The sequence below is a fragment of the Ranitomeya variabilis genome, chromosome 1, assembly GCF_051348905.1.
Source record: "Ranitomeya variabilis isolate aRanVar5 chromosome 1, aRanVar5.hap1, whole genome shotgun sequence".
Taxonomy (NCBI): Eukaryota; Metazoa; Chordata; class Amphibia; order Anura; family Dendrobatidae; genus Ranitomeya; species Ranitomeya variabilis.
The window spans coordinates 1,047,721,207-1,047,747,381 of record NC_135232.1 but is presented as its reverse complement, the minus strand read 5'-3'; the positions used below and the strand labels follow the sequence as shown (position 1 = coordinate 1,047,747,381).

The 26,175-nt window shown below is 41.7% G+C and overlaps 1 protein-coding gene across 5 annotated transcripts in view; it reads left to right on the top strand.

Annotated features, from left to right (window-relative positions):
* The first annotated feature begins 379 nt into the window (after positions 1 to 379).
* The window catches only part of PDGFRA (platelet derived growth factor receptor alpha), a 35,182-nt gene continuing 9,386 nt past the window's right edge, over positions 380 to 26,175 (top strand). The window contains exons 1-16 of one of the 5 annotated variants that reach the window (XM_077279757.1): positions 380 to 515; positions 14,322 to 14,385; positions 15,607 to 15,906; positions 16,014 to 16,280; positions 18,388 to 18,518; positions 19,270 to 19,444; positions 19,857 to 20,046; positions 21,051 to 21,166; positions 21,256 to 21,382; positions 21,480 to 21,673; positions 22,405 to 22,499; positions 22,606 to 22,738; positions 22,855 to 22,959; positions 23,192 to 23,302; positions 24,311 to 24,464; positions 24,663 to 24,829. In XM_077279757.1, the coding sequence (XP_077135872.1) occupies positions 14,334 to 14,385; positions 15,607 to 15,906; positions 16,014 to 16,280; positions 18,388 to 18,518; positions 19,270 to 19,444; positions 19,857 to 20,046; positions 21,051 to 21,166; positions 21,256 to 21,382; positions 21,480 to 21,673; positions 22,405 to 22,499; positions 22,606 to 22,738; positions 22,855 to 22,959; positions 23,192 to 23,302; positions 24,311 to 24,464; positions 24,663 to 24,829 (2,317 nt within the window). In that variant the 5' untranslated portion in view covers positions 380 to 515; positions 14,322 to 14,333. Of the gene's footprint in view, positions 516 to 1,173; positions 1,247 to 3,684; positions 3,798 to 4,547; positions 4,662 to 5,170; positions 5,261 to 14,321; positions 14,386 to 15,606; positions 15,907 to 16,013; positions 16,281 to 18,387; positions 18,519 to 19,269; positions 19,445 to 19,856; positions 20,047 to 21,050; positions 21,167 to 21,255; positions 21,383 to 21,479; positions 21,674 to 22,404; positions 22,500 to 22,605; positions 22,739 to 22,854; positions 22,960 to 23,191; positions 23,303 to 24,310; positions 24,465 to 24,662; positions 24,830 to 26,175 lie in introns of those variants that run through there. The other 4 variants (XM_077279758.1, XM_077279756.1, XM_077279753.1 and 1 more) reach the window with 4 other exon arrangements.

Genomic DNA, 26,175 nt, shown 5'->3' with positions numbered 1-26,175 from the left:
ATACTGACCAAATACTGAATGTGTGAAAATCGCCTAATAGTTATCAGTTTTTATAGACTTTTTTTTTTTCTTTTCCATAATTTTTTTTTACTATACCTTATCATCACATACTACAAAAAGTAACAAGATTGAGTTTTAACCCTTTGTGGGGGCCGCACCGCCATTGTTTATGGTAAAGCCCCTCCATCCACATAGTACTAAGACATCCACATAGTACTAAGAGCAGCTTGTTTATAGCAAGGCTTTTGTAAAGGGATGTGTTTGTGTAGGAAAGTCAGCTAGTCTACAGGGGGAGTAACTTTTTGTATAAAGAGGAGGTCTTGCTTTTCTGACATCTCTCAGGATGATTTTTTTTTTTTTTTGAAGGATGGGCTATAGCATTGGATCAATTGCAAGACTCTAAACTCCAGTCTATTACAGTGCAATCTAGAGGAAGGTGATCCACAGGATTCTCGGGATTATACTTATTTTACGCACAGTAGATTTCATATTGACATACATCATATACTGAAAAGGTAAGGTAGCTTTTTATCAATATGCACACATTCTAATCATACAGTTTCTCTTTTGCAGTCATACATTTCCTAGACATGATACAATTAACTCCAGGGGTTGTTAGCATGGAACCTTATAATTGACCTACAGCTTTATAGCTAAGTTGTTAACCTTCTGAGGTTCTGACATTAGGTCGAACAATGGGTTAACCTCATTGTCCCTTTACCAAGTGGAAAGTTTAAGACACAAAGGACCAGAAACTTTGGATCTGCTACTTGGAATGGCTGATGGCTGATGCTGCTGAGATGTCTACAGAAAGTCTTCTGTGCAAGAATATCAACTTTCTTACTAGGATCCTCTGGATGTACAATGAGCAATTGCTTTGCTGGAGCTAAGAAGATGATTTCATGCTGGTGAAGGTCTCAGGAAGGACCACATCTGCCTGGGGGTCCTGTGGATGGTTCTTCTTTAAGGCTTGCATGCACATTCTACTTTGGGGCATAAGCGATTTGCGGCTAATGGCAACCACATTGTGAAGGGAAGGCTCCCTGCATAGTTTTTGGAACGTGGATTTCTGGAATTCAGAACTGGATTGCAAATTTAATTTTTTCAATGTTTTGAGGATCGTTTCCAACTTTTTCTTAATATCTCTTGTAAACCATACATCAGGGAAAGCACCAACTATTAGGGGATATAGCAGCATTCTGGGATTCTGTGGTGTGCACTGAGAAACTCCCATCAAAGACCTAAGGTAAGACTGTTCCATTCTGTTTCACCATGGAAAGATATTCCTTTTGTAAAGTTTCCATCCTGATTTCCTCCCAATGACTTTGTGACTTTTCTTCTTTGCGCCCTTGTACTTTGTGCAGCGTCTTTCAGGTCTCCCACCACCATTTGTTTGCATCTTCTTACCATGATTATTCCTTTACAACAATTAGAGGACTAGAAAGGAAGTAACTGGTGCATGTATGGTATTTTCAGATCCCACCAAAGCAATTAACTACAACCTCCTTTTTTTTCCACATTGGGAATCTTTGGTTGCTATCTCCTTTTATCCTGGAGATCATTAATCCCATGCAATGGTGGAGGATGGCTGTTTATATGCATGCAGTAATGAGGTGGCTGATCTGTGGGGAAGGTTTACCAATGGATCAGGCTTTTACAATTGTGCTCGGTTTGGCAGGAACCCTATAGAAATGGGCCAGGCTAGTTGGCTGGTGTGCGCTATGCAGAACATTGTTGGATGTTCCTTCTGTGGGTTAGCATCCAAGTAAGGCTGCCGTCACACTAGCAGTATTTGGTCAGTATTTTACATCAGTATTTGTAAGCCAAAACCAGGAGTGGGTGATAAATACAGAAGTGGTGACGTGTTTCTATTATACTTTTTCTCTAATTGTTCCACTCCTGGTTTTGGCTTACAAACACTGATGTAAAATACTGACCAAATACTGCTAGTGTGACGGCAGCCTTACACTGTGATACTTCATGTAAAGTCCACCAGAGCTAAGAACTTGGAAAGTTGGTGTATCCAGAATATTGTCCTTTAAGAGAAAACAAAGATCATAATGCACTGTTAATAACTAGTCTTTAAAGCTTATTATGGAGATTTGTTTGGGGGTTGGTAATGGTCAATGATGTATCTTCTAGGCTGAAGACTCCCAAGTTATTCCCAAAACTTTCCCTGGAAGAAAAGTCCATAGATGTCATGTTGTCATCACTTTGGTGACTCCTATTACCTCCATCTATTCTCAGCCTAATCTAGAGCTATCCTGTCTTTTCCATTACTCCCAGAGAAGAGGGATAGATAAGATAAGAACATTTTAGGAGCCTCCTTGAGTTCTATATAAAGGTTCCAACAAGAAACAGAACATCTGTCTTCAGCTGAGACCTCTTATGGGACTGTGAGCAGCAGGACACTGCTTCCATTCACACCTCTTACTCCAGATCTATACATTGCCCTACTCTGCTCTTCATATTGTGTTGCCTGTACAGAGTTGTAGCAGAGCTGAGTTTATCACATCCCCCTGCATTTGCTCTAGTTTTACATGATAGTGCAAATAACACTACTGCATTACCATAAGTGACATTACCATAAGTGACTTTTCACCCATCACATACTATGTTAAACAACTTAAGCTCTGCTCCATCTGGATGTGTGTATTGTGCCCAGACACTGGGGATGGGGATGGAATCAGATGAGATGGATAAGACCCTAATTTACTGGGGTGGTCCTATTAAGTCACAATAATTGGTTGGTATTGGACTACACGTAGCAAATTTATAGAAAGAAGTAAGATGGGACCAGAACCACTGGGACAACTGGTTTCATTATATACCTTTTTGGCGGGGAGGGGAAGAATGGAGTACTCAGATTTTGGATAAACTGAGTTTATAACATTTAATATGGAGTCATTTAGAGCCATGAGGATAATGGAAGATGATGGATGAAAGGCAGGGAAATCAGTGTATTCAGTATTATTTTCTGGCAGGGATAATACAATACTTACATCTGATTGTAACAGGGTGAAATAGGATTTATATGGCCACTGATAATAATAATCCTGACCTGGTGCAATCCGTAAAATCACTACAATATTAGATGTTTTTGGGAAACTTTTTGGGGTGTCGCTGATGGAAACTTCTGTGCGTAAACAAATTGATGGCATTAAAGTTGGCTCTGGACATTGCAGCAGACTGATCTAGAAGGAGACGCCAGATCTGGGGTATGGAAAACATTATGAGGGTCCAATTTACTCCCCCTCCTTCCAGATGTGCCACACTACGGAGGGGGAGGGGGCTGCATTCGCCTGTACTGGCTCTACTTACATTTTGGATACTCCAGAAAGGGAGGTTGGGAATAGTTCTTGTTTATACTCCAAGGTGTTTGGAACATTTTATGCCAGGAAATTACCTAGTCTACAGAACAGTGGGTACAATTCTCAACTTAGTTTATTTTGTTTAATAAAGGTTTTTTTTCTCATTATACCCTTGTTGGTAATAACTATAAGAACAATTGAATGAAATGGATAGTGATGAACATTTTGGCTCCAGTTGAGATATACAGTAGTTCTTGATAGAGGGGGGGGGGGAATAAGAAAAACAAATTACCCAACAGTTGTGTGGGCAGCTAACACAATGATAAAGTGAGGCACAGCTATAAGTCAGGGTGGTGCCTGGCGGATGTGCTGGATAACACTGGAGCCAGAGCACAAAAGTTCCCTGGAGAGAACTCTGCGCTAACTTTAACACCCTGCTGATAGCATCCTACTGCAGGGTTATGCCGCCACCTAGTGGTCATGAAGGTGAAGTTTACCTTCTTTGCACTTATTTATTTTTTAATTCTATTTTCCGTTGTTTTTACATATGTATTATAGTCACCTATTACTAGGATTTATTTATATTATCTGAAGCTATATATGGTTTATGTGACATTTTATAAATATTCTTATTTTATATGTAATTGTTTTTATTTACTTATACATTTTTTTCATATGTTTTCAATTTATTCATTTATTCCAAACACTTATTTCTACTTACTGCTACAGGGTTTTTTTTTTCGTGCCCTTTTATTCATTCTATAGTAATGGTTCTTGTAGGGTATTTTGTAGCATTCCCAAGTAAGTAATTTGCAAAAATCTAATAATTCTTGGGTTGGAAGCTTGGGCTCAGGACCCTCACACATTTTGGTATCTGTTGAACTATATGTTAGGGCTTATTCACCCCTCAGTATTTTGCATCCATGTTTGTATGCCAAAACCAGAATTATAACTTAAAGAGAAAAATAATAATTGAAATATTGACACCTGCTCAGCGTTTTGGAGACGCTCCTGGTTTTGGCAAATACTGATGTGTGAATACAGCCTCACTAATGTCTTTATTATCTGTACATGTCACCTCTAAATAGTTTTGGGGGAATATGTTGGCGCTATAGAAATAATAATTATTATTAATTAAAGTGGGAGCCTGAAATTGTTACATGGCGCTGACCTGATTTATTAGGGGTACTTTGACTTCAGCTCTTACCAGCCTGCCAGTAAACAGACACCTGGAGAATGAATCCTGATTCCTCATGTTTTCTCAGCTGGGAGAAACTTCAAGCAGCAGGACAATGTCCAGTTCTTTTCTGCCTCTGCTCAATCCATTTATTTTGTAGCAGCAAGTCCCAGGTGACCGGTTAAGTTCTGATTTTGGGGTCAAATCCTTTTTTTTTTTTTTTCCATGGTGTTCATAAATTAAGGATACAACCGTTACACGTGTAAAATTGGCTTCAAGTGGATGTTTTGCTTTTCATCCAATTAATCAAACTGATGGCAAACGTATCAGATTGCATCAATACTTTTCAGTATTCTGCATATTTGCAGATTTCTAGTGCTGCTATATGTAGCTTTATCAGGAGCGTCTGTGCGTTCTCTCCGTATACAAAAGTCATAGCGTACGGAGAGCGCAGGGACCAACGCCAGCCAATCATGTAGTCAAGGTAGATCAGACATCTGTGCTTTGTGTGTGTGCACCATCTGTGATTTTCAGGGATTCATCACATACCTTTTCGGTTAGGGTCACATGACCGGTTTTCTCAGCCAAGAAAATTGGGCCAATTATGCTAATCATACTCTGATCAGACTAGTGTGATCCAATTTTCTCAGGTGTGGAGAAAAAAAAAGTGTCTCCACCTTCTCCATTCAGTAAGTTCATGAAAATCGGACCCCACTCGGATGCCCCACGAACCCATAGACTTGAATGGTCGAGTGCGATCCGAGAATCAGAGGTAGATCGTGCATGTTGTGACATGTACGGCCTCATTGAATAACATGGGGGACGAGTGCTATCCATCAAAACGACGTATTGCACTCGTCTGATTTTTACGGGGCTATACTTGAGCCATTATACCCTAGGGCGCTATAAGTCAGTGAATTTTGCAGACAGATGTCCCTGCAGAAATCATGGAGATCCGTTTTTTACCAGCATCACAGATGTATACCCCTCCTCACATGTAAAGCGCCATGGAATAAATGGCGCTATAATAATAAATAATAATAATGAGAAGTGCCATTACAAGTGTGTGAAAGTCACGGAGAGCACACGGACGCCATCAGTGCAGAGTCTGCGCGCTGCCTGTAATTTACATTGTAATGTGTGGGAAAAGATTTGCAATTCTTTTATTTTTTCATATATCAAAATCACTGATGGTGAAAACTGACCTGGACCAAACATTGAGGAAACTGCCATCCAAACACTGATGACACTTGTACCATTTTATTTTTTTTTGCACAAATTTGCTCCAGTTTACCAATCAGACTTGTCCATTAAACTCAATGTGTGTTAAAAAAAGAATGCTAGATATATATAGACACCATCCGTATGGTATCCGTTTTTTACAGATCCATTGCAATTAATAACATAGAAAACAGTATTTAAACTTTTAATGGATGACATCTGTAAAAATGGACACAAGGATGACATACTGATGGCATATAGATATATGGATGAAAAATCATTATTTTTTTTTCTGGATGATTCCAATATGCCCATCTAAACCCAACCTAAAATAGATGTGGTGAGTGGTGACCCCTAATCATTACCACCATGTATCTGTCCATATCTCCCAGGTTATATCTAACCTCTCCCTACACTACCACTATCATTGGTGTTTGGGCATATATCCGTCTGGTATACTCATGCATTACCCGTATTTCATTTTTACCACCACTATTTGCATAATTACATATTTTTTTAGGGATGCTATTTACAGTTTGAGTAAACGGCAAACGTCCGGAAATATATAAAAACATAGAGCACAAATATGGCATAAAATAGATTATTCTGGGCACACAGCTCTGAACTAAACAATTGGTAGGATATTACCGACAAAACAGCATTATGTTCACTGTCTGTTCACACTTGCTTTTGTCTTCTTTTCACTGATTGCATTTTTTTTTTTCTGAAAGTCCAAAAGCAGCCAATAGAAGTGTGCCTCTGTTTCCATTTTTAGGTGGTAAAACATCAATAAAACACGAATATAATCCCCCAATGTCTGCCCTGGGATAACAGAAAAGTCCAAACTGCTAACTAAAATGTAATTGATTCCATTATAGAAAACCATTGTAGTCTTGGATTTATGTTTTATTTTTTTCTAAAAATGGATTTCACATTCATGTTTTTTTTTTTTTTTTTTTTAATATATATATATATATATATATATATATATATTAGTTGCTATGCTACAATGCTAAAAACCCCAGTGCAGAGATTCTATTTAGATTTAAAAAAAAAACAAACATTTTTTGTTTTCTTTTTTCCAATCCGCATCCTATGATTTTCTTTTTCTGCTAAAGAAACAAACACATGTCGAAAATCAGACAATTATCTGGGGGACTTTCCTATTTTGCTTGCAACAGATCTGTATTCCACATAGTGCAAAAAATGCTGAACGGCGCCTCCACCACTGGTGTGAACAGAGCCTGGCAGCGTCCATCAGTCACAGTCTAAAGGCCCCGTCTCACATAGCGAGATCGCTAGCGAGATCGCTGCTGAGTCACTAGTTTTGTGACGCAACAGCGACCTCCATAGCGATCTCGCTATGTGTGACACGTACCAGCGATCAGGCCCCTGCTGTGAGATCGCTGGTCGTGTCAGAATGGCCTGGACCTTTTTTTGGTCGTTGAGGCCCCGCTGACATCGCTGAATCGGTGTGTGTGACACCGATCCAGCGATGTCTTCACTGGTAACCAGGGTAAACATCGGGTTACTAAGCGCAGGGCCGCGCTTAGTAACCCGATGTTTACCCTGGTTACCAGCGTAAATGTAAAAAAAAACAAACAGTACATACTCGCCTTCTGATGTCCGTCAGGTCCCTTGCCGTCTGCTTCCTGCTCTCACTGACTGCCGGCCGTACAGTGAGAAGTGAGAGCACAGCAGTGACGTCACCGCTGCGCTCTGCTCTCACTGTACGGCGGCTCAGTCAGAGCAGGAAGCAGACGGCAAGGGACCTGACGGACATCAGATGGTGAGTATGTACTGTTTGGTTTTTTTTACATTTACGCTGGTAACCAGGGTAAACATCGGGTTACTAAGCGCGGCCCTGCGCTTAGTTACCCGATGTTTACCCGGGTGCTGCAGGGGGACTTCGGCATCGTTGAAGACAGTATCAACGATGCCGAAGTCGTTTCCCTGATCGTTGGTCGCTGGAGAGCTGTCTGTGTGACAGCTCCCCAGCGACCACACAGCGACGCTGCAGCGATCAGCATCGTTGTCTGTATCGCTGCAGCGTCGCTGTGTGAGACGGGGCCTTTAATGTCTTAACTTGTATTGTCTATTGTCTTAACTTGTATTGAATTTATTGTCTGTACATGTCCCCGCTAATTGTAAAGTGCTGCGGAATATGTTGGTGCAATATAAATAAAAATTATTATTATTATTATTAATGGAAACAATTGCAGTGTGAACAGTCTCCATATTTTGCATCGGGCCCTGAAGTTTAAATAATGAAGTATAAAACCAGTCTATATTTTACGCTCAGAACAAACATAATGATAAATGACTCGTTATATAATATATTGGCTTGCATTGAAAGGATGCTTATTTATTTATTTATTGTTTATTATGCTTGCTTATTTGTACAGAAAATAATCACATACAGTAGTTTGGCTATAGCACCTGTAACTTGATGCAAGCAGTGCAGCAGCCACAAAAATTCCTTCTAAATTTAACATGTCCTATATTCGCCTATCGTATAGGAATACAATAAATGAATCTGTAATAATATTTCAACCCGTTATATTTACATCATAATTACATCATGCTATTTTTAATGGATTCATTCACTCAGCACATGGCGTTATATTTGAAAGTGGCACAATCCAGTAGTTTTAGAATAAGGGAGCAGTAGACTCGGTTGGCGCTGCGCCCTGGTGAGACACTGACTGGCATCCAGCTTTGGAACATCTGTATTATCATGTGTGTTAACAGTGACCTCTAGTGGTTAGTGTGAGGACAGCTGCAGTTGACTTTACAAAGTTTTCCATGACATTTTTTTCCTCCAAGGTCCGTGCCCAGGGTATAAAAGCTTTAGAATATACATCGTACAAAGTAATCTTGTCACGGTGGTTCATTTTAGGAATTTTAACAAAAAAATAAATGTCTAGTACATCACCGTGGACTGCATGTATTACATCAGTATAGTGTACATGCAGATGACATTTTGAGAGTAGTTGGCTATATTGCAAAGTTCATCATATGACGACAGCTGCTTTTCCTCCATTGAGGCCTCCATGAGTTGTATTGTGGTTCAAGAAGAAAACTATATACAAGTAATATACATAGTTGAAATTTAGAAATGTGATGCTGAATGTATGTGTTAGGCCACATTCACACGTTCAGTATTTGGTCAGTATTTTACCTCAGAATTTGTAAGCCAACACCAGGAGAGGAACAATCAGAGGAAAAGTATAATAGAAACACGTCACCACTTCTGTATTTGTCACCCACTCCTGGTTTTGGCTTACAAATACTGACAAAATACTGAATCTGTGAACGTGGCCTAAAAAACAGTATACAGCACAATGTACATTTGTTTTGTAGTCAACGATCAATTAAATTTTTTAGTAAAGTGGAGGCAAAGAAATACTGTCACTTAGGGCCTAATTCATATGTTCAGTATTTGGTCAGTATTTTACCTCAGTATTTGTAAGTTAAAACCAGGAGTGGAACAATCAGAGGAAAAGTATAATCGAAACACGTCACCACTAGTGATGAGCGAATATACTCGTTACTCGAGATTTCTCGCGCACGCTCGGGGGTTCCCTGAGTATTTTTTAGTGCTCGGAGATTTAATTTTCATCACCTCAGCTGAATGATTTACATCTGTTAGCCAGCATAAGTACATGTGGGGGTTGCCTCGTTGCCAGGGAATCCCCACATGTAATCAAGCTGGCTAAGAGATGTAAATCATTCAGCTGAGGTGAGGAATACTAAATCTCGGAGCACTAAAAAATACTCGGAGGACCCCCGAGCGTGCGCGAGAAATCTTGAGTAACGAGTGTATTCGCTCATCACTAATCACCACTTCTGTATTTATCACCCACTCCTGGTTTTGGCTTACAAATAGTGAGGTAAAATACTGACCAAATACTCAACATGCAAATGTGGCTTAAAGGGGTTGTCCATTACTAGGACATCACCTTCTTGAACTAAATGCTTGGCACTGATAAAATAAAAAACCTGTACTCCCCTCCCGTGCTGGCACAGTTCCAGCGGTGTTGGCACTCGCGGTCCTTGGAGCTCTGGTGTGGTGTTATGACATGTCACCGTGAGCTCCAGGACCGTGAGTGCCAACACCACTGGAATGACGCGGGCACGGGAGGTGAGTATAGTTTTTTTAATTTATTTTATCAGGGCCATTTAGTTCAAGAAGTTGTCTTAAGGTACCGTCACACTCAACGACGCTGCGGCGATATAGACAACGAGCCGACCTAAACTAGATCGCTGGAGCGTCGCTGTTTAGGTCGCTGTAGAGACGTCAAACACAGCAACTCCAGAACGATGCAGGAGCGATCCAGTGACGTAACGGCGACTCACTTCTCGTTCTCGCTGGTTGTTAGCTCCATGTCAAACATTGCTGGCGTCGTTGCTTTTGATGTCAAACATGACGATACACGCCGACCTGGCGACGAAATAAAGTTCTGGACTTCTAGCTCCGACCAGCGATGGCACAGCGGGATCCAGATCGCTGCTGCGTGTCAAACACAACGAGATCGCTATCCAGGACGCTGCAGCGTCACGGATTGCTGTCATTCTCGTTGCAAAGTTGCTGAGTGTGACGGTACCTTTAGTAGTGGACAACCCCTTTAACTTTCCAAGTTGATCTGATTAGTAGCCAACAGAAATGTGTATAAAGAATGGCTGTCACTATTGTAATTGTCCCCATGTGTAGTGGTCTGCTGCGTTGGGTGAGGTATATGCAGCAGGCGGAGGAACATGGATGATACTTTGTTAATGTATCACAATTATTGCTTTAGATCTTGATTTGCATGTTATTATTATTACAGTGTAGTAATTATTTTTTATCTGATCAGTTGTGCCCAGGCTTTTTTTAGATAAAGGATTTTGCTTTGTTGATAAAGAGCAGCCAAAATGTGATAAGAGAGAGACAGAGTATCATGGGGCTTCTTTGAAGTCGGGGAGGTTATCTCACCCCATGGGCGCAACTACTCCATGTAGGTTAACCACAATTTCTTACTTTAGATTTTGGTCTTTTTATTTTTGGCTGATTTAGACCGATTTTACTTGTTGTTATAAAGGGGGGCAATGTGGCACAAGATCTTATTGGTTACGGCTCCATGAACTTTGTATTGTACGTCCTCCCCAGGTCACAACCAGATTTCTCCCCATACTCCCAAGACATGCAAAAGGGGCTTAGAAAAATGGTATATGGACAGAGACTGTTGAGCTGCTATCTAAACGCATCGCATTAACAAAAAAATACATATATGAAATTGAAAATGTAAAGGGGTGAGGTTTATTCTCCTCTGAGGAGGGCACTACAATGATTCCCCAGGACTGAGACCCCCCTTATGTAAATGACAGCAGAGCATGGCCTCCTGCATCTACAGGACCACATATTAGTAATGCTTCTCGTTATACTATATACAGTATATACAATCTGGTTAGCTGCATCCCTTTGGTCGCACTCGTCATGTCCATGGAAAGTTAAAATAAAACATTTTTCTGTCTTTACATGGAGGGTGATGACCCAAGCATGTAAACGTCAAGTGTTTCCATAAGCATTAATGGTAAATTGTTATAAAGTATTAATGTTATTTATGCATTGCCTATATTGCATCATTAATTCAACAGCACGATACAGAAAGTATCACCAGTGGGGCCCACAATCCAGTTTCCCTATCAGTATGTCTTCAGAGTGTGCGAGGAAATAGGTGAAAACCCACGCAAACACGGGGAGAATATACAAAACTCCTTGCAGATGTTGTCCTTGTTGGGATCAGGACCCAAAACTGCAGTGCTAACCATATTGCCAATCCTGCTACTTCATTTTCCCTTAAAAATATATATATATATTTAAAATTTTTGGCTAAAACTCAATTTTGCATTAGCTTTTGATTAAATTTGTGGACCATTTAATTTCTGCAGCCTCTAAGCATCACTGTACATAGCAAACTGCAAAAGTAGTTAAATGTGAATTAGTCAGTGAGCTCATCTAATAGCAGAGTTCATAAAAACTAGCCATCTTCTGAAGAATAATTTCTGAGCTTAGTTATGACCACATCAAAGTTCTGCTTATTCAGGAGAAGCAAGGTATAAAAGTTACAGTCCATACAGCCAGACTAGCTCACTGATGGATTTGACTGTTAGGCTGTGTGCACATGTTGCATTTTTAACACGTTTTTTTTCATGCATATTTGTCACAATCTGAAGGGTTTTCTGATGGCAGCAAAGTGAATGAGAATCCTGAAGTCTCATACACACGTTGCTTATTTGTGACTTGCAGATTTGGTGCAGATTTAAATCTGCAGGATGCCAATTCTTTCAGTGTTTTTGCTGCAGATTTCACTCATACTAAGGCCGGTTTCACACGTCAGTGGCTCCGGTATGTGAGGTGACAGTTTCCTCACGTACCGGAGACACTGACACACGTAGACCCATAAAAATCAATGCATCTGTGCAGATGTCATTGATTTTTTGCGGACCGTGTCTCCGTGTGCCAAACACGGAGACATGTCAGTGTTCGTGGGAGCGCACGGATTACACGGACCCAATAGAGTCAATAGGTCCGTGTAAAACACGGACCTCACACGGACATTCTCCGTCTGGGGTCCGTGTGGCGTGCCGGAGACAGCGCTACAGTAAGCGCTGTCCCCCCCACTGGTGCTGAAGCCGCGATTCATATGTTCCCTGTAGCAGCGTTTGCTGCAGAGAAAATATGAATAATAGTGTTTAAAATAAAGATCTATCTGTCCGCCACCCCCCCACCCCCTGTGCGCCCCCCCCGCTGTTCTGAAAATACTCACCCGCTCCCACGTTGGCTGTTGCTCCTTCCTGGTCTGGCCGCGGCTTCCACTGTATGCGATCACGTGGGGCCGATCATTTACAATCATGAATAGTCGGCTCCGCCCCTATGGGAGGTGGAGCCACATATTCATGACTGTAAATGATCGGCCCCACGTGACCGCATACACTAGAAGCCGCGGCCAGACCAGGAAGCAGCGAGGGAGGCGGGTAAGTATTTTCTGAACAGCGGGGGGGCGCACAGGGGGTGGGGGGGCGGCGCACACATAGATCTTTATTTTAAACACTATTATTCATATTTTCTCTGCAGCAAACGCTGCTGCAGGGAACATATGAATCGCAGCTTCAGCACCAGATGCAGGGGACCAGACGCGTGGGTACCACACGCTCCGTGTGGTACCCACTCGCCATACGGGCGGCACACGTGTGCCGCACGTATGGCCTATGTGAGTTCCCAGGCACACGGACACGGATAACTCCGGTACCGATTTATTCCGGTACCGGAATTATCTGGACGTGTGGGACAGCCCTAAGGAGTAGGGAAAAATCTGCATAAAAAACGCATGTAAAAAAAGTGTGCAGTTTTGCCGCTGCGTTTTTCCTGCCAAGAGATGCAGAAATTTCTGCACCAAATACTTAAAGTGTGCACATAGCCTTAAGGTGTTTATTGTTTTAATAATACTAAAATATTATTTTAAAGTCTGTGGTGAAACCTAAAAATGAACAGCATTTTTTAAAAATCCGTTTCCTTTTTTGAGTGAATTTAACAAATAAAAAAAATCCACAAAAAATGCTATGAAATGTATGATGATTTTTACAAAAGCAAATGCTAAAAAACAGTGTGTGATCTAGGCCTTAAATGGAATCTGTCATGTGAAACCAGGTATATTGTTCTCTGAAACATGCCCCAGCATTTCAGAGAAGATATAGTTAGAATTTGGAGGGGCCATAGTAACAGATGAGACTAGTTCCGAACAGCCCCGCACAGCTTTTCCATGTGCCGCTCCAGGTGATTGACCAATGAGAAATTTCTCAATCAACTGGAGCGGCGCTGGGAGAAGTCGGTCTGGCAAGGCACCTGACTAGTGACGTCTCTGACTAAAGGTCCCGAATCTTCTATCTATATTTTCTCTGAAACAGTTTCAGAGAACAATATACCTGGTTGAATTTGTCCAGCCAGGCTTTTATGACAGGTTCCCTTTAAGAAACAAGAAGCTTGATAGAAGAGGTAGGGCTATAGTTACTGGTGACTGATGAATGGTATCCTGTTACGTCTGTAGTAATAAATACACAATAGTAGACAGTACGATACTCAACATGGAACCCAGACTTTCACATGGTGCCAGCAAATGCTGAGCCATAAGGACTGTCATCAGTGAATATTACCTTTTAAAGGGGTTGTCCAGCCTTAGGCTACATATTCAGTCATTGTGTGTGACTGCAGACTTGTGAATCCTCACATCGCATGCCCGTGAGGATGCTCCGGTGCTGACATCGGGAGTGGGCGGTCATGTGATCAGAATCATGTGATTTGCATACTCCCGGCCACATTCCAACTAGACTGTGTCCGATCTCGCTCAATTACCTTACATTGAGCGAGGCTGCGCACATGTCTAGTCGGCATGTGACCGCATGTATGTAAATCTCATACCTGCGGCTGCCAACGCTGGCACTGGAGAATCCTCACACCATACGATGTGATTATTCACAAGTCTGCAGTCCTAAGTTTGGACAACCTCTTTTAATATATTACAGGTCGATGCAATCACATGTACTAATAATTTTTCTCTTTTCATTAATTGCAGTTTCCAAAAATAATGGCATCCGCCACAAGGACGTCCCTTATTTTGGGATGTGTCCTAATTGTCGGTAAGTGCTGTATATATCTGTATGTCTCTTAGTTTGAAAATTTACTGCATTATTATAACAATGCACAAATACAATTAGAATAATTAATCTACACTACATCTATACATAAGGAAATTAAGCTGTGATTATGATTCATTGGTCATATATTACTCGAATGCCCACTAGGGCTGTGGGGTACTTGGGCCGGGTCCGGTGGTCATTAAAGGGGTAGTCACTGTGGCGGTCACCCGGTCCATGGCCCTGGATGTCCAAGTTTAAAGGGAAGGTCTTTAAATAAGGTTTATTTAGAATAAAGAATGTTCGTGATGCCACCTGTGGTATTCGGTCAGGGATGACCGATGCTGCTTAAAGGGGTCCACTAGGGATGGTATGGCTTCCCACAGGTGAAGCTGGATCCCCAGGGCTCCCGTTGTAGTAGGCAAAGATGGAAGATGGTGTGGTGCCAGAAAGAATCAGAGGACACAAAGTTGCACTCTTTACCTTTTACTGGGGGTAAACAGCCACAGCCCAGGGTTCTGGTAACAGGTGATGGTGAGGTCCAGGCAGCCTGGAAACGATTAGGAATCCCCTTAGCCTGGTGGGATTGGGAGCCTTCCAAACTGTGCTGTGTTATAGTCCCTTGCTGCCTGAGTCTTCTCTCAAGGTCCTCTCTCTCTGTCCTAGGACAGTACCCGCATGACAGGCAACTCGAGCCTTTCCACAGGTTTCTCTATTTACGGTGACTCTGGGCTCTGTATGCTGCTGTGCCTTCCGGTGTAGTTGTGGGCAAGTAACTTTCAATCTCCTGCCCTCTGGTTTCTGCAGTGGGGCATACAGTCCATACAGATTCCCGGTATCCAGTTCCTGCGCTTCAGCGTGGAGGGAGCTCAGTCGTAGCTCTCCTCTAGCTCCTCACTTCTCCTCTGCTCCTTCCTACTTCACATACTCTACAGACTAAACTAACTCCTCCTTCAAGCCAGAACATATATAGGGAAATTCCCCTGAAACCGGGTCTAGAGCTCCCCCTTCTGGCCTGGAGTTTTTGACTGTACAAGTTACCTGTTAAAGGGATCCTCCTCGTTTCCAGGCATAGCATCACCCTCCCCAAGAGGAAGGCAATACCACTGTGGTACCCGGACTCCTGGTGTGCCACATTACAGCTTTGCGTTTGCTTTTTGTCATAGATTAACCATAATTTGAATGTTGAGGGTTAAACTTACCGTTTGTCGCTTTGTATTCTAGGTCCGTGGCTTATCCGTGGTCAACTTTCCTTACCTGTAATCACAACAGCAACTAACGTATCAGTCATACGGTTGGGTGATTCCTTCTCCATAAAGTGCTCTGGAGATAGTGAATTAAGTTGGGAATATCCCGTCTCGGAAGATGTGGAAATTCACAGTGAAGAAAACAACAGTGGCTTATTTGTGTCTGTGTTAGAAGTGAAGAACGCTTCTGCCCATCATACTGGAAACTACACCTGTTATTATACTGACGTCCAAACTGAAGAGAACCAGGGCACGGACTTATATGTTTATGTTCCAGGTTGGTTTATTCTCCAAAATGAGGAAAACAGAATTACATTTGTACAAGGGGCAGTCCTGGTACAGACAGATAGTATGCCATGTCCTAATGTGCTTGTGTTTTTACAGATCCTGCAGTGCCGTTTGTCCGATCTGGCATGTTGGAGCACTTTATTTTAGTACCAGAAGGTGAAATTGCGACTATTGCCTGCAGGATCACCGATCCCAATGTCCAAGTGATTTTAAGGAACAAAGATGAAAACAAGATTGTAAATGCAGTCTATGATAGCAAACAAGGCTTTCTGGGGTTTTTCCCATCGGGTGCCTATGTTTGTGAGACAACAATCAATGGCACGTTCATCAACACCGAAGACTTCATAGTGCAGACCTGGAAAGGTATATACAGCATCTACAAAACTACTTTCACTTACATAAAATCCATCCACTACATAAAGTGTAGATATGTCGTCCACATCCCTTCACCATCTATAAAGGAACTTTTGTAGTTATATGGACTATAATCATATGATCTGTCATGGAGATGAGCAAATTGATACATAACAAATTGCATTAGCTCGGAATCTCCCCAAAATATCAGGTCCTCGAGGACCCCACCTTTTTGGAATTTGATTATCATGGTTACCATTTTGCTGGATACTTTTGAGGTCCAGGAAGGGGTTAAATAAAAACCATTTTAGGCCGGGTTCACACGTCAGTGGCTCCGGTACGTGAGTTGACAGTTTCCTCATGTACCGGAGCCACTGACACACGTAGACACATTGAAATCCATGCATCTGTGCAGATGTCATTGATTTTTTGCGGACCGTGTCTCCGTGTGCCAAACACGGAGACATGTCAGTGTTCGTGGGAGCGCACGTATTACACGGACCCATTAAAGTCAATGGGTCCGTGTAAAACACGTACCACACACGGACGTTGTCTGTGTGCAGTCCGTGTGCCGTGCAGGAGACAGCGCTACAGTAAGCGCTATCCCCCCACATGGTGCTGAAGCCGCCATTCATATCTTCTCTGCAGCAGCATTTGCTGTAGAGAAGATATGAATAATCCTTTTATTTTTGTTTCTCGTGTTTAACATAAAGATCCATGTCCCCACCCCCCTCCCACCCCCTGTGCGGCCGCCCGCTGTTATTAAAATACTTACCCGGCTCCCTCGCAGTGTCCTGTCCTGGCCGCAGCTTCTACTGTATGCGGTCACGTGGGGCCGCCCATTACAGAAATGAATATGCGGCTCCACCCCTATGGGAGGTGGAGCCGCATATTCATGACTGTAATCGGCGGCCCTACGCGACCGCTCATAGAAGATATGAATGGCGGCTTCAGCACCACGTGGGGGGGACAGCGCTTATCTCTAGCGCTGTCTCCTGCACGGTGCGTGTGGTACCCAGTCGGCACACGGGCGGCACACGTGTGCCGCACGTGTGCCACACTGATGTGCCGCAGAAACGCACGGGCACACGGATAATTCCGGTACCGATTTTTCCGGTACCGGAATTATCAGGACGTGTGGGACAGGCCTTACACTCTCCTGTCCTATGCCTCACCTGACTCCTTACACTGCTTTCACTGCTGCAGCTCCTTGGTCCTTCGCTTCAGTGTTCGGTTCTTCCAATGCTAAGGCCAATGATTGACCTCACATGGTCAAGTTAGGGATGACACAAGTCATCCGTCCTCCATGTCGAGAGAGCCATAGACCAAAGAGGAAGACTGGGAAGCTGAAGTGGTGTAAGGAGCCATGTTAGTTATTAAGCCCTTCCCTTCTTTTATTACACTTTGGGGGTGTTGTGTGACCTTCAGAGCATGATAGACGTCTTTTAATGGCAATTGCGGTAGTTTCAATTTAGACTGAATCAAATCTGACAGATGAATCGAGTGAAATTTTAGGAGATTTTCTCATCTCTTTTCTGACATGAAGGGTAGGAAGTAAGTAATCAAAATGTAAATAAGTAACTTTAGACACTGTTATAATGTAGACAATGTAAAAACAAATAATTTTGTGTGGGTAAAGTGTTCAATTTTTTTCCTGTACTAACGTACAGCTGGCCATGATGTTCATGTTCTCCATAATAAAATATAAGCCAGAGGAGAATCGATAAGGTTTCTCCTATGTTTTGGACCCTTTCAATAATAATAATCTTTATTTTTATATAGCGCTAACATATTCTGCAGGGCACATTATCATCACTGTCCCCAATGGGGCTCACATTCTAAATTCCTTATCAGTATGCCTTTGGAATGTGGGAGGAAAGTGGAAAACCCGGAGGAAACCCACGCAAAACACGGAGAGAACATACAAACTCCTTGCAGATGTTGTCCTTGGTGGGATTTGAACCCAGGACTCCAGCGCTGCAGTGCTGCATTGCTAACCACTGCTACCCACTTTTTCTTCACTTTTTGGCTATTAATCTGCAGATAATGGAAGAAATGTTCATAAGTTTGACTCTTTTTATTGCTGATGTATAATGTTATTCTTGTTTTCTTACAGTAAATGAAAACCTAAGTGTGGAGATGCAGGCAACAAAGACAGTGTTCAGATCAGGAGACGCCATCATTATTTCCTGTGTTGTCCTAGAAAATGAGGTTGTTGAATTCCAGTGGAACTATCCAGGACAGCAGGTAAGTCATGATGTAAGGTTAGGGGAGTCTTCATAATGGAGCTTAAAGGGAACCTGTCATGTAAAATAATGCTATTAACCTGCAGATATGGGGTTAATGTGGTGCCGGCACTAAGAGCCCCTCTGCCTGGAGGAAATGACTGCTATCCCCCCCAGCAGCCTTGCTTGCTCTTTCAATCACCGCTCTGTGTATAGAGAGCGGCGGCTGTAACCGTGCCCCCCGGCACTGACTGACAGCAGCTCAGCATTAGAGCCGGCTGTCAGTTAGTGATGGGAGCGCAGTTACAGTGGTCGCTCTCTATACACAGAAAGGTGACTGAAACGGTGCCAGCGCCGCCTCTAAGACTGGCAGCCGAATGCTGCTGTGTGGAATAGAGATAATGTCCTCCTGGCACTGAGTCTCTGTGCCAGCACTGCATAATGTCATAACACTATTAACCTGCAGATTAACCCCATATCTGCAGGCTAGTAGCATTATTTGACATGAGAGGTTCCTGATAAATGATATTGCTCTCTGATTCCTATTTTCCCGCAGACACCACTAGGGGGTGCTCCTTACATAGAGATTTTTTTATGACTTCTGTTCTGTTGAGCTGAGTACTAGCTCGGTATTTCTACGTACAGTGAGCTCCTCCTAGTGGTGACTGCAGATAGTCAAAGTTTTATTGTTTTTTTTCAGCAGGGCATTTGGCTATCTATGTAAAAAACAAAGTTAAAAGGTATAATAAAATTCATATTTCCTGTGATTGTAGCGAGGAGTTGGTGTAAAGAAAGTCGAAGAAACCAAGATTCCTGAGTTGAGGCTGGAATATACTCTTACCATACAAAATGCAACAGTCATGGATTCTGGGGAATATGAGTGTGTGGTCACCAGTGCTATAGATGAGGACATTATAGAAGTGAAAAAAGTCAATATCACGGTTCACGGTAAGTAAGAGGTGATTATATAGTTGAGCAAAAGAAAACATTGCTTATCTGTGATAAATGCTTTAACAATTTTTTAAACCAGCGAAAAAGATCGGATGGATCTGACAAACCTTTTAATGAATCCAATAATCATATACATGTCATCATTCTCAAGTGAATGTTGAATGAATCTGGTAATATCTACGGATTAAAGATTAGTGAAAAGTTTGCAGTGTGCACCGTGCAGTTGGATCAGTTTGGCTGAATTACACTTTTATCCTTCATTATTGTTTTTTGTGCTTTACTATGATGATTTGGATGCTAAAAGAAATATTTTTTATTCTAAAACGGAATCGACAACTATTGTTGTTTTTTTGGGGGATATTGGTAATTGTAAATGGTATAACATTGATTTTTTTTTCTGCAATTCTAGATAAAGGTTTTATAGACTTGAGTCCTAATTTTGGATTATTGGAATTCGTCAACCTTCATGAAGTGAAAAGTTTCTCGGTGGACGTCCATGCTTATCCAGTCCCCAAAATATACTGGTTAAAAGACAATGTAACACTTAATAAGAGTCTGACAGAGATCACCACCAGCACAGTGCCCACAGAGGAAGCCCAGTAAGTTTGGAGATTTTTATTTACTGACCTAATACTCTGCTTTATACAGGCGGTGCAACACATCTGAAGGATTTATTCTAATAGGTTCCTGATTGGCATACATCATATCAATTTTTCCCTCACTTATGACTCTACAAATGTTGCAAAACTACACCTCACAACCTTCTGGGAGTTGTTGCTTTGCAGCATCTGTAGAGCGGCAACCATGACATTATATAGAACTTGATAACACGAGAGATTAGATAAGTACAGTTTTTGTGGCAACTAGCAAACAAGGAAGTCATCCAGTTCAGGGGAGGACATACAATTGGTGCAATCAGTGAGGCCAAATCGGGGACCAAGAGGTAAGAGGGCCCATTTCACCTTCAAAGTCGGCAGAATTATGATGATCCATTGGACAGCTAAGGGGCCACATGCTGTTCTCAAACAGGGGCCCTCTTCTGTCTGTGTCCGCTCCTGATCCAGGTCCCCATTTCCCAGAGGATCCCAAAAATGGGGTAGAGTCTACTTCATCAATTAGAATATGACCAGCACCTCCATTCCATGTTTCCTAATCAGCATATATTAGTGTGATATCCCAGGAATTATCCGCCCGCTCAGCTCATCCGGTAATCCATACCTCCATCATCAAAAGATATTTTAGCTGCATTCACCATAAACTTTTAGATTGTTTATTTCAATTCAGTGTGTTCAGGGGCAAAAGAGGACCGGAACTCCCAGCTCCCACATGAGGCCTTGACAAAGCATTCCTGTATGCGAAACGTCGTTTGCCAAGCTGAAGCGACAGTCCTCCTTCGTAACTGTATATGATGAATTTAAATAAAGAACCTAAAAAATTATGATGAGTGCCATTGAAACACCTTATGATGATGGATAGGTCAAAGTCTTCTAGTTGTATATTGCCACGTGTCCTTTCCTGTATGAAAGTGTCATTAGGTTCAAAACAGACAATATAAAACTATAAGTAAATGATTACAATTCAACCTAGTTCTTATTTTACACAGATACATAACCATGTTGCAACTCATACGGGCCAAGGAAGAAGACAGCGGACTTTACACACTTGTGGCTCAAAATGATGCCGAAATTAAAACTCACTCATTTGAATTGCAGATTAAAGGTGATTTTTTTTTTTTAGTAGAAAATCTTAGAGTAAAAAAAAGTAATAAAACTGAAACTTTTAAACTGTCTTATTTCCAAATGTTCTAGTTCCAGCATTGATATTGCAATTGGCGGATGATCACCACGGATCAACGGGTCACCAAGCTGTAGAATGTCTGGCTAAAGGAATGCCTGTTCCTGATGTGGAATGGTTGGTCTGCAAAGACATCAAAAAGTAACTATTCTGACTGTTATAGGTTAAGCCAATGATATTTATATTATGATTATGGGGAACTGTACATTTGTACCAATTAATATATTATATATTACAGGTGCAATAATGATTCCTTCTGGTCCATTCTGGTAACCAACGGTTCGGAGATCACAATGGAGACTCATCAGGACAATGACAACTTAGTAAAAAGCCAAGTGAACTTCAAGAAAGTGGAAGAAACCGTGGCAATCCGATGCATAGCAAAGAATGATCTCGCTGCTGTTGCAAGGGAGCTGAAGTTGGTTGCACCCTGTAAGTCACTTACCAATTACTCTGTTCAGAAGTACTATAGTGGACTAGTATTTTATACAAATTTCTGTCTTATTCTCACTGTGGTATAAATCATATATGAGTAACGTATCCTTACCTGCTGACATGTTATATTAAAATATAAAAAAAGAGGGCATGACATGAGTTATTCACCGTTACAATGCTACTATAATGCTATATTGGGGGTGATACATTAAAGTGAATCCGACACCACCAAATTTTACAAAATAGATTACATCTAATATTAATTAAACCTTAGACCCAAAGAGGCTGGTGTACTTACTATGAAAAATTAGGTTTGTAATCTTCGGGTCGAGCAAGAAAGAAAAGCTTTGGTTCTCCCAAGTGTATTGAATCTCCACACGTAGGCTGATTGGCATCTGCTCAGTGTTCCTCCAGCTGCTGAGATCTCGCACTGCTCAGCACAAGCTGCAGCTATCAGTCAGGCTATGTAGGCTCAGTCACACTGAACACACTTCTACTCATGAGCTCTCTAACTGTTTTGCTGGAAACAATTTTAAAGAATTTCTGACATGGATTTTCCAAGTAAGTACACCAGGTTCATCAGGTGTTAAATCTATTTATTTAAGATAGAAACTTATATTTGGGATTAACCTCCTTTAATTTTGCTTATGATGTTAGTTTTATTTTGCACTTTTATTTTGTCTGTTGAACTGAATTGCAGGTTAATCTATTATTTCTTTTCTTTGAAGCCCTGCGCTCAGAACTGACTGTAGCTGCCGCAGTGCTGGTACTGCTGGTGATAGTCATCATCTCACTCATAGTCCTTGTCATCATATGGAAACAGGTAAGAGACACATGTTTGGCTACAATATCTATCTATCTATCTATCTATCTATCCTGCACGTAGTTGATATAATTGACTATTAAACATAATATGTTTCATTTTTCAGAAACCAAGGTATGAAATTAGATGGAGAGTCATAGAGTCAATTAGCCCTGATGGTCATGAATATATATACGTAGACCCAATGCAACTTCCCTACGATTCCCGATGGGAATTTCAAAGAGATGGACTTGTTCTCGGTAAGAGAGTTTTTTAATAATGAAATTTTATTGAAATACATTGCTTTCTTTAGCATAAGTAGCGTTACATGTGATTTTCTAGTGTTAATTAACGTACATGATTTAATCTTATGCAGGTCGAATCCTCGGATCTGGTGCCTTTGGCAAAGTAGTAGAAGGCACTGCATATGGACTTAGCCGTTCGCAGCCTGTGATGAAAGTAGCTGTTAAAATGCTGAAGCGTAGGTTCAAATTATATATTTATTGATTCTATCTTGCATCAATTTATCTGATATTTATCTATCATCTATCTGTCTATCTATCTATTTTACTATTCATATTAGAATGAATTCACACAACCGCAGATTCCCTGAGCCTCACTTTTGCCTTCGAGGCTCAGTTTGAGAAGTGCGGCCATTAGCCTAATTCTTCTGGAGTAAGTTTAACTCTATTCATTTGTATTTTTCTCAACAGCGACTGCTAGATCAAGTGAGAAGCAAGCTCTTATGTCTGAACTCAAGATAATGACTCATCTCGGCGCTCATCTGAACATAGTGAACTTGTTGGGAGCTTGTACTAAGTCAGGTAAGTAATGACTGTATAATCTACATAAATACGTCATGAAGGGGTTTCATCACGAGAAGAATTTTTATTAACATCATCCCTTCTTGGGGCTGCGTTACCTTTATTTGCCCCAAATTTATCAAAGTGTCGCACAATGAATTTGGTGCATCTCTACTCGCCACACCGTAGTGGAGTGAGAATTGTGACTTTTTTACTTTTTTTGCAATTTTTTTTTTTTTAAGTTGTAAATCATGAATTTGGCTTACAGCTTATTTGCTTAGCTAACCACTTCCACTTTTCAAATATGTAAACAGTAGTGGAAAATAAGGTAAAAGTCACAACTTTTCTTGCAAAACTGGTGTGAAACATAATTTTCAACTTTTTTGACAATGGAAAGGTAGCGCAAAAGCAGATTTTATTGCTCGCTGAGTTGGTGCAAATCGATTTGCAGGACCCAATCCAGTGGCCACGTCTATAATCTGTAGTCTCTGGATGGGAGTCCTGAGCACTGCCTCTTACTTGACGTCATCCCAGGCTCTGTAGATTAGCCGCTAATCAAAAGAAAACACATGGATGCCATAACGTAAGAGGTGGTTCGTAGGGCTCCTGTCCAAGGGTCCTGTCCGTAATCTAACCAGGAACTGCAAATTGATTCACATCAGCTCCAATCGCTGATGTCTGGGTCATGACATATACATACAGGGGGTACCTTCTCATAGTAGATAGATTTGGAAGTTGGATCTAGGTCTAGTGTCCTCCCAACCGGGCATTGTCCAGATGGAAATAACTACTTACATTTATTACCTTTATTGCCCTAGAAACCCACCATTGCTTCCTCCCATTTCTCCCCTTGTATTAGTCCCTCTAGGTCCCCAATACTGTTCATTGACTTTTGCCTTGCTACAAAGACAATAAATAAAACTCCCGTGATTGTGGATGTACTGATAAAACTACTGGTGTGTTATCTTCCACAATAACTAATGTTCTAATACAAGTCTTATTTATAACATGAGACTCATTATATTCCAGGACCTATTTACATCATTACTGAATACTGCTTTTATGGAGATCTGGTGAATTATCTGCACAAGAATCGGGATAATTTTCAAAGTCGACACCCAGAAAAGCCAAAGAAAGATCTTGATATCTTTAGTTTGAACCCAGTCGATGAGAGCACAAGGAGGTAAGATATTATCCGTGCACTATTAATTTATGTTGGCTTCACTATGAGCACTTTTCAGTAGATTGGGGCTTCTCAGATTTCTCCCAACATTGAATGTTAAGTCAATTAAAACAGGAAATCTGGAACTTGATATAATCTCTCTGTATGGCCCTTCAATCCTGGTGAGCAACTCCAAAAGTATATTACTTTACATTTCAGCTATGTGATTTTATCTTTTGAAAACAATGGTGACTATATGGACATGAAGCAGGCGGACACCACCCAATATGTGCCTATGTTAGAGATGAATGAGGCTTCCAAATATTCTGACATTCAGAGATCTCTGTATGATCGACCCGCATCTTACAAGAAGAAACCTATGGCAGGTAAATTCTATGTAGATGAAAATTAATGTACCGTATATACTCGAGTATAAGCCGACCCGAGTATAAGCCGACCCCCCTAATTTTGCCACAAAAAACTGGGAAAACTTATTGACTCGAGTATAAGCCTAGGGTGGAAAATGCAGCAGCTACCGGTAAATTTCAAAAATAAAAATAGATGCTCCATACTGTTCATTATGGCCCCATAGCTGTGCCATATAGTGCTCTACACCGTTCATTATTGCCCCATAGCTGTGCCATATAGTGCTCTGCACCATTATTGCCCCATAGCTGTGCCATATAGTGCTCTGCACCGTTCATAATTGCCCCATAGCTGTGCCATATAGTGCTCTGCACCGTTCATAATTGCCCCATAGCTGTGCCATATAGTGCTCTGCACCATTATTGTCCCATAGCTGTGCCATATAGTGCTCTGCACCATTATTGTCCCATAGCTGTGCCATACAGTGCTCTGCACCATTATTGCCCCATAGCTGTGCCATACAGTGCTCTGCACCATTCATTATTGCCCCATAGCTGTGCCATATAGTGCACTGCACCATTATTGCCCCATAGCTGTGCCATATAGTGCTCTGCACCATTATTGCCCCATAGCTGTGCCATATAGTGCTCTGCACCATTATTGTCCCATAGCTGTGCCATACAGTGCTCTGCACCATTATTGCCCCATAGCTGTGCCATACAGTGCTCTGCACCATTCATTATTGCCCCATAGCTGTGCCATATAGTGCACTGCACCATTATTGCCGCATAGCTGTGCCATATAGTGCTCTGCACCATTATTGCCCCATAGCTGTGCCATATAGTGCTCTGCACCATTATTGCCCCATAGCTGTGCCATATAGTGCTCTGCACCATTATTGCCCCATAGCTGTGCCATATAGTGCTCTGCACCATTATTGCCCCATAGCTGTGCCATATATATATAGTGCTCTGCACCGTTGCCCCATAGCTGTGCCATATAGTGCTCTGCACCATTATTGCCCCATAGCTGTGCCATATAGTGCTCTGCACCATTATTGCCCCATAGCTGTGCCATATAGTGCTCTGCACCATTATTGCCCCATAGCTGTGCCATATAGTGCTCTGCACCATTATTGCCCCATAGCTGTGCCATATAGTGCTCTGCACCATTATTGCCCCATAGCTGTGCCATATATATAGTGCTCTGCACCGTTGCCCCATAGCTGTGCCATATAGTGCTCTGCACCATTATTGCCCCATAGCTGTGCCATATAGTGCTCTGCACCATTATTGCCCCATAGCTGTGCCATATAGTGCTCTGCACCATTATTGCCCCATAGCTGTGCCATATAGTGCTCTGCACC